A 9,456-nucleotide genomic window follows, 5' to 3' on the forward strand; every position below is an offset into this window, starting at 1 on the left:
CTACCAAAGTTTTTTCAATGTCTTTTGATAATGCTAGAGCAAATACTTCTAGTATTAGTGAGCTTATTGAAATATGTAAACCATCACTAGGTGACAAATTTTTTCATATTAGATGCATATGTCATATTTTAAATTTGTGTGTTCAAGATGAGTTAAAAAGTTTAGCCATACATATTCAACCAATTAGGAACGCTATTCATTATTTATGGACGCATCCTCAAGTTATGAAGCAATGAAAAAAATTTTGTAGAATAAATGGTATGAAGCCTAAGCGGTTTGCACGAGATGTTCCAACTCGTTGGAATTCAACATATAAATTGTTATTATATATCCTCTTTTGAATATAAAGATTTATTATGTACATTTTTTCATCAATTTGTTCAAGCTCGTGATATTTATTTGTTTTCAAATCAATGGAACATATGCACTAGTATTTGTGAAATTTTAAAAGTTTTTAATGATGCTAATGACCAATTATCCGGTGTTTATTATCCTACTTCACATTTAGTTTTAACACTTTGTTGCAACATTGCTTGTGTTTTTCATGAACATGTTAAATCTAATGATAGTGTTTTATCTCAATGTATTCTCGTCATGAATGCAAAATGGGAAAAATATTTTTTGCTCATTCCTGAAATTTTTTTATGTGCTTTTGTTTTAGATCCTATACTTAAATTAGATGGTTTAAGCGACATGTTAACATTATATTATGAATCTTTGGAGCCTATTGCGAAAACGATTTCTTCTATCTCATTGATTTTGTTTAATATTAAAAGTCATTTACTTGATAATTATAATGATATAACATCAAATATGGTGGACAAATTGTTTCACATGAAACGCAATCCACTACAACTAGTAATGTTACTTCTAAACTTACTAAAGCACAACTTTTATTAAGGGAACGAACGAAACGTCCACGAGGATCCTCAAGTTTCAGTCAGGAACTTGAGAATTATTTCACCACTACTTTTGATTTTAGTGATACAAATTAGGAAAACTTCGACATTTTGAGATGGTGGTCGCAAAAAACACAAATATATTCAATTTTGGCTATAATGGCAAAAGAAATTCTAGTTTGTCTGGTTTCAACAGTTGTAGTGGAGCAATCATTTAGTATTGAAGGAAATACATTGGACGAGAGATGTTCTAGCTTAAGGCCGAAACATTTGGAAGCTCAATGTTTGTTCAATGATTGGTCAAAAGCCGCTACTCGAACCCAACATATTCAAAGTGATGCAGCTTAAAAAAATGAAAACATTATAACTCATTTGCAATCATTGTAACATAAGGATAAAATCATAAAACATGGTTTGGACATATATAAATAAATGTATAACCTATTGTAACATAGCGAGACATTTTTTTTTATCATATATGGACAATTTTTAATATTTTTTGTTTGAGAACAACGAAAAGTTAGAACATCATAAATAGTTGTTAAATGGAAAAAGATCAGTGAAATTCGATAAATAACATCATAAATAAATGGTTGTTAAATGGAAAAAAGATCAATTATTTTTTTCTAAAATCATTTTTTTTAAAAAAAATGGTCTTTTCAAACCAAATATGTGTAAACATCAACCAAATGCAACATAACTTTCGGTATATATACAAAAGTGCCTAAATGAGTTAATTAATATATGGCGTAACATGACATCTATGAGATAGTGATGTAATTTGTTATCAATTTGGCATGAAACTCATCTCATATATATATATATATATATATATATATATATATATATATATATATAAATGGTTGACCCCGAAGGGGATCCCATTCCACATGAGTCAGAGGTCATTGGCTCATGCGGAGGGTAAATCGAGGGATGTGCACGAGCGGCATGGACCTGAAGGAGGGAGCACATGACCCAATACCCAGAGCATACCCTCACAATATTTCAGCAGGGAATATGCTCCACACGAGGATCGAACCCGCAACGCTGAGGAATTTCTTCCTACGTCACCTCAGATCTTACCAACTCGCCTATGCCCCTGTGGGCCATCTCATATATATATATAGCTATATAAACCGCTGGACTACGCCAAGGAAACGAGAAAGGTAAGATTCAATTAATCTTTTCTTTTTGTTTATTTTTTTTGAATGAATCTCTTGTGACACGATTTCACTGATTTTTATTCTTGAAATTGGTCAATTTTATCCATATTTATAATAAAAATTTGACATCAAAAATAACAATTTTTTTTTTGCATAGGTGACCCATGAAAGGGCTAATTATTTCGAACATATTCAAGCTCCTTCGTTCTGGAATATTCAAGAAATTTGTAACGTTTGTAGAAGAGTTCGATCTCTATAGCCTATTGTCTGGCACAAATTGCTTTGTCTCATACTTCACCTATTTCTTAGGCCGAAGGAGTTTATTCATCTTGATTGATGGATATCGATTTAACTACTAATGATTCATCTATTGAATATTTTGATTTTTTTTTAAAAAAAACGAAAGTGGATTAAATTTAATTAAAAAACTAGGTTGTGAGACCCTCTTATAAGATCAGTTCTTATGTTACACAATCAAATTCTCCTGTTGATCCAACTAAATGATGTTGCGTAACCATATAGGGCATGGTGGCATAATATATACTCCAAGTATATACATTGGCTTACATTTTTCCTTGTCAAATACCAAAAAAAAAAATAAAAAAATACAACAAGAACAACAACAATGAAAAGATAAAGATAAATATAAGTCGATGTGTACACTAAGATATACATTTAACGTAACATTACACTTACAAAAATATCCTTAACATGCAAGGTTTTAAATGTAAGATATAAAACTAGGTGCATATAATGCTAGATGTATGTGCACCAAGTATTTCTTGTCATAAATAGTAGTTGGAAGCATTTGTCAATGGGTTGCGATCACTGTCGGGAATATTTCATGTTACCATATTTTCATAATAGATTTAAGAGAGATCATATATTCATCAATACATGCAGGATCCAATAAAAAATAATGAATCTCACATGTATTGATAAATGTCAATTGCCAATCGTTAAATAATGCATGTATGTTAAGAGAGTTCCCATACATGTAGCATTTAACTAGCCAAATTAATGGTACCTAATTAAATAGCTAGCTGGCTCATGATAATTAGTCGTCTCTCACAATATATGGTATTTAAAATTATTTACACACATTCTTGTCTCTTGACGTAACTAGAACCTAATATTAATGGAGGTCTCATAATCAAGATAATTATTTTAATGTCCACGTTAGTACTTGTTATATATAATCACTAAAGAATCATTATCCATGATGCACTAACCTTGTCTATAAAAATAATTTTCTAAAAATCCTAGATTTACTCATATGCGTATCAACTAGTTTCTCTTGAATTAAATTTCAACCACTGCCTAATTTGTATGCAGCTACTATACGCAATGACAGCAAAATCAACATTGATAATATAAATAACGATATTGCTTTATAAATCGCTCATGTAACTTTACAAGAGTTGATGAGATGTTAGCACGTACAGAGTAACTAATTTTCAAGTTGAAAACAAATTAGTCAGCCGCCGCCATTACTTTACTATTTTTCAAACATTTTTTCCTTCAAACCAGCACTCCTCGATATTTTATATAAATTAAAGGAAGGCTTTGAGGATATAGCTAGGATTATCGATCGAGGGCAGGCATATATGGAATCTACGTTTTCAAAACTGGGAGGCTCGCTTGTGGTGCCTAATGTGCAAGAACTGGCCAAGGAGAAATCCACCACCGTGCCTAAAAGATACGTCCGTTTCGAGGAAAATGATTCGATTTTATCGAATGTTTCTTCGTCGTCGTCTGAAGTTCCTGTTATCGACATGCTCAAGTTGGACGGAGATTCACTGGAGGAGTTTGGAAAGTTGCATGATGCATGCCGACAATGGGGTTTCTTTCAGGTATACATGTTTTATTCGGTACCACCACTTTGGCCCCGTCTCTGGATATGTATATTACTTGGGGTGATTCTATGCTACACCGGGTGAAATACTCCCTAATTTTTTTGAGATGTTCGCGCGAACATCTCTCTAAATGACAAAAAATATCATGCTAAATGACAAAAAAAAGTACAGGCGGGTTCCATATGATTTTTTTTCAGCAAGATGTTCGCGCGAACGTCTTAATAAAAAACACAAAAGGAGTGTAACTCACCCGGTGTAGCATAGAATCACCCTATTACTTGACATTCAATTGTGTCATATATTAGAATTTAGAACATGACATAATGTAATGCGATATATACGCGAACATCACGCGGTGTACACAAAATCCCTGCACACTGGTGTGCAGATGATCATTACTCATACATATATATATATATATTTATTTATTGAGATTAGGAAAAGTACTATTGTTTTTCTTGTGTGATTATTTTTTTTAAAAAAAACTATCATATTATATCAAGGATAGGTTTGATTAATACATAATCTACAATCAAATAACAGATATCACCTGCTAAACAATTTTGGGAAAGTAGAAACAATCCTAAAACATTTTGGATACAGTACCACAGAAGCGCATAAGTTATGTTAATTTTCTGATTCTTTTAAAATAATTGTTTTCTAATAAAGTTTTTCAATAAATTTTCGCATTCAATATATATATATATATATATATATATATATATTTTTTTTTTTAAAAAAGAGATGTATTAATTAGTGTACTGTAATATTGTTGTTTGTAACATTCAAACGAAAAAAACAAAAAAAAAACAAAGATCATGTTTAAGGTGCGTGTCAAAGTTTTTTTTCTCCCCTCTTTTCGGTGCAATAGGGTATCTTTATCAACCTAAGAAATTAGGACGAATTAGGCGATATTTTTTTTGGAACACTATTTTTTGGTTCATTAATTTGTTCATGTTTTGGTTCATTGATTTTTTAAATTTTGGTTTTGGTACACTAACTTTTAATTTTCAGTGATTTTGGTCCAACGACACACGTGTCAGCTAGACATTGGCACACGTCAGTATTTTCTGGGTGACGTGTAACAATATTGTCTAGTTGATACGTATGCAATTGGACCAAAATCATTGAAAATTAAAAGTTAGTGTACCAAAACCAAAATTTAAAAAATTAATGGACCAAAACAAAACATGAACAAGTTAATGAACCAAAAAAAGTATTTTCTCTATATTTTCGGTCGAACAGGGTTATCCTTATTTTCAAGTTTTAGTTTGCGATATTTTTCATAATAATTAATATTAATATCAAAAATACGGAAATAAAGTTTTTTGGTACATTAATTTGGAGGTTTATAATTTGGTCTATTACATTTTTCTTGATTATAATTTAGGGAAAAAGAAAAAACTTTAATGAACATATTTCTTTAATTTGGAAATCAGTTGATCAATCATGGAGTGGGCTCTCAAGTGGTGGAAAACATGAAATTAGAGATCCAGGAATTTTTTCATATGCCTATCGAAGAAAAGAAGAAGTTTAATCAAGAAGATGGAGACGTAGAAGGATATGGACAAGCTTTTGTTGTATCAGAAGACCAAAAGCTCGACTGGGCGGACATGTTCTCTATATCATCACCTCCCTAACATATTTGAGAAAGAATCACTTAATTCCAAAGCTTCCACACAAATTCAGGTCGCCATTTTCCACTCGATCTCAATTGTGATAAGATTTCAACTAACTTTTCGAAAAATGTATTCAGGGATGCCATAGAAGCATATTCAGAAGATTTGAAAACCCTAGCCATGAAGATTCTTCGCCTGATGGCTAGAGTTCTGAAAATGAAAGAAGAAGACATGAACATTCTATTTGAAGAGGGTATGCAGTCTATGAGGATGAACTACTATCCTCCTTGTCCGCAACCGGACCTCGTCACCGGCCTCTGCCCTCACTCCGACGCCGTTGGCCTCGCCATTCTTATCCAAGTCAACAAAATTGAAGGCCTACATGTCAAGAAAGACGGGGTTTGGATCCCCGTTGTTCCTCTTCCGGATGCGTTTGTAGTAAACATTGGAGATATTTTGGAGGTATATATATACAACATATTGGCCCCGTTTGGTTTCAAAAGCCAGACCAAAAAAGCACTTTTTTAAGTGCTTTTCATTTAATAAAGTGTTTGGTTGACCATAAAAGTGTTTAAATAAGCAATTTTTAAAGTCAAAATTAGAGCTTTTTCAAAAGTAAAAAATTATAGCTTAAAAAAGTGTTTTTTTTTTAAAATGTCTATCAAATCCAAACGGGGCCATTGTCTCCTACAAATAGCTAGGGATATTGTAACAATATCACACATTAAAATATTAAACTAATAAGTGATTTATAAACTAATGAAGTCACACCATCAAATAGGTAAACTTCTTGGAATGGACGTTTCATGGGTCATAACCTAACAGATATCTACAAGTTTGATTTTTTACCAATGAATTTATATATATGTTTCTGTAACTGCGTGCATATCTTGGCAGATTGTGACAAATGGTGCATACCGGAGCACGGAGCATCGAACAGTTGTGAACAAGGAGCAAGAGAGGCTGTCCGTGGTCACATTTCTAAGCCCAAAAATGGAAGGTTATTTAGGTCCAGCTCCTAGACTTGTTACCGCAGAAACTCCCGCGAAATTCAAGAGAATCGGCGTTTCCGATTATTTCAAGGGACTTTTTGCTCGGGAACTTGTCGGAAAATCGTACTTGGACTCCATGAGAACTTGAATATGCATGCCTACAGCTAGCCATATATACATGGCGTTAATTATGTGTATTGCGTATAGTCATTGCAATTTGCAACATGTTTTTTGTAATTTGAAAGTTGACACTTGACAGTGATCTCGTAATAACAATTTCAATTACTGCAGTAGACTGTTTCTACAACTACATTATGGATTGAATGTTTTTAATGAATTGTTTTTTTTACATATTTTTATCGAATCTATCAGTACTAGAAGAAAATTTTGAGTTTAGCCACGGTTGGTTAAATCTAGGGCCGGATAAATTGACAAAATTCTCGACACTTTTCGATTTCCAATTTGTTTTCGTCTTGAATTTTTTCCGTCTCGAATTTTTTTCAACCCGATTGTTTGGGATTTTTTACGACCCGATCAATTTCGGGAACGAGAACGAGATCGGGATCGGGATCGGGATCGGGATCGGGATCAACAACCTTACCCTACGGAATTCACGACACGACCCATATATAATAATAATATTTTTTAATAAAAAAAATAGAAATATTTTTTTTGGAACAATATAAATATTTTTTATAATTCTGTTTTAATATTAATATTTTAAAATTATCTCTCAAATAATTATTTTTTATATTTATATTTATTTTTTAATATTAATGTTGAGTTATAAATTTTCATTTTGTTTTTTTATTATTCCGAATAATTATATGTTTTTATTGTATTAACCAAGTAGTTGTTTTAGTTTATTTGTAATGTACTAAAAAGATATTTTAGTTTTTAATGGTTATATATATACAAATGTTATAAACATATTATTATTATTATAGATGATTATCTTATTAAAGATATGTGATCAAGATAAATATGTAAAGATAATATTTGTACAGATTTGTATCTTGCAATCTTTTTCTATAAATAAGTGTGATTGAGTTCAATGAAATTTGTACCTATGAATTCTCTCTTCTCTCGTTAATTCTCTCTACTCATCTCTCTATTTCTATTATGATTTATAACACGTTATCAGCACGATGCTGTAAACAACTGAGAATGAAAATAATTCTCGTTTTATAGATGCTATTGGAATAGCACAATGTGTTGTCAATACTCAAATTTATGAGAGATATTCATTGGTACTCTAGAAGTAGCACAAAAAAAGATATTTATTGGTGCTCCAGAAGTAGCACAATGAAATAACTGATATATTGGTGCCCATGAAATATCATGAATATGTTGATGACTATAAAATTGCACAACGTGATTTTATATTGAGAATTTGAAGAAATTCATGATCATGATACAATATACTGAGAATTTTGTGAGATTCATGATTTCAATTTTGATATATCGAAAGATATTCATGAATTCATGATATAATATATTGAATATTGATATATTCAAGATTAAGATCTGATATAAGATCAAATATATTAAAAATCTAAAGAGATTTCTAGTTATAATATAATATATTGAAATCTTAATAGATTCACGATAAAGATGTGATATATGATTTCGTATATTGAGAAAGTAAAAAAATCATAATTGATATCTGATATGATATCAAATATTTACAAATATCATTGAAGAAATTGATCATGTCAAAATATATCAATATTGACATATTGATAAAAGGATGCAAGATTGTATCAATATTGAAATATTGATAAAAAGATGCACAATTTGATAATATTCATGAAAATTATTAATATAAGATCCAAGATTTTGAAATATTCTCGAAGAATATAATTTAATGTCCTTTTGGTTGTTGAGGATCTTATGAATTGAGAAATTTAGTACAATTTCTCAAAGAATATCGATATATGATATAAAATTGTGAATATCCACAAGAGAAGATTATTAATGATATATGTGAGATATATATAAAAAAAAAGATATTAACTTGATATATAATTGTTGTTAATGTTATAACACCATCTATTATTTGTCATTATTCATATTAGATATTCGGCTTGTATACATTTATTTTTAATGCTTGGTGCAAATTATGAAGTCAATGAAAACTTCAAGTGTTTTATGAAAAAATAAAATTCAGTCATATGCAAGAACCGAATTATGCTCTTACATGTTCCAATTCAAATGTGTGTGTGGTTACAAATATATGATATTTACATATTGAATTGGATAAGTGTATGGCTGCATACTTAAGAATTTGTGCCGCTGATGGTGTGTGTATATATATATATATCTATGATTATGGATGGTGTGTATGCATGTGTGTGTATAGAAAACATGTTGAGTTGCTTGATTTATATTTCATTAATTTTGACTATTGATTTTGATATTTTTCAATTTTGATTGTGTACATAAATTTTGAAGTTTTTCAAAATCATTTGATTAAGCTATCACTTTTTAAATGAATGATAAAATATTTTTATCACATGTTATTATCTTACAAGTAGGAACATAAATTTAATGCGAGATGACATTTGTGATAGATCGAATGTCATTGTTGAAAGAAAAAGACCTACTTGGTGCAAACAAAAAATTTGAAACGGTAAAAAGATCTACTTGGTGCATACAAGAATTTGAAAAGGTACGTTCGATTTTTTAATTTCAATTATTTTATTATAATATCTTATTTATAATATTTTGTTCAAGGAAAGACAATTATGAAAGTTTTCTGATTAATGTGGTCCATTCTTTTAATTGAATGTGACAGTGTCAATGAACACAGTTGATACACTGTAGTTTAATTCTTCAAGAAAGAATATGTCATCTCATATGAAGCGAGATATGAATTATAAATTCGGCACAAAATATTGAGATATACGCCATAATCAAGTATTGTA

General features: G+C 30.4%; 1 protein-coding gene across 1 annotated transcript; it reads left to right on the plus strand.

Annotated features, from left to right (window-relative positions):
* The first annotated feature begins 3,529 nt into the window (after positions 1 to 3,529).
* LOC140892635 (oxoglutarate-dependent flavonoid 7-O-demethylase 1-like) lies at positions 3,530 to 6,804 on the plus strand. The gene is given in 5 exon segments (XM_073301579.1): positions 3,530 to 3,915; positions 5,358 to 5,537; positions 5,540 to 5,607; positions 5,675 to 5,999; positions 6,435 to 6,804. Coding segments are annotated over 5 exon segments (1,062 nt in total). The 5' UTR covers positions 3,530 to 3,669; the 3' UTR covers positions 6,678 to 6,804.
* The last annotated feature ends 2,652 nt before the right edge of the window (positions 6,805 to 9,456 follow it).

The sequence above is a fragment of the Henckelia pumila genome, chromosome 3, assembly GCF_033568475.1.
Source record: "Henckelia pumila isolate YLH828 chromosome 3, ASM3356847v2, whole genome shotgun sequence".
Taxonomy (NCBI): domain Eukaryota; kingdom Viridiplantae; phylum Streptophyta; class Magnoliopsida; order Lamiales; family Gesneriaceae; genus Henckelia; species Henckelia pumila.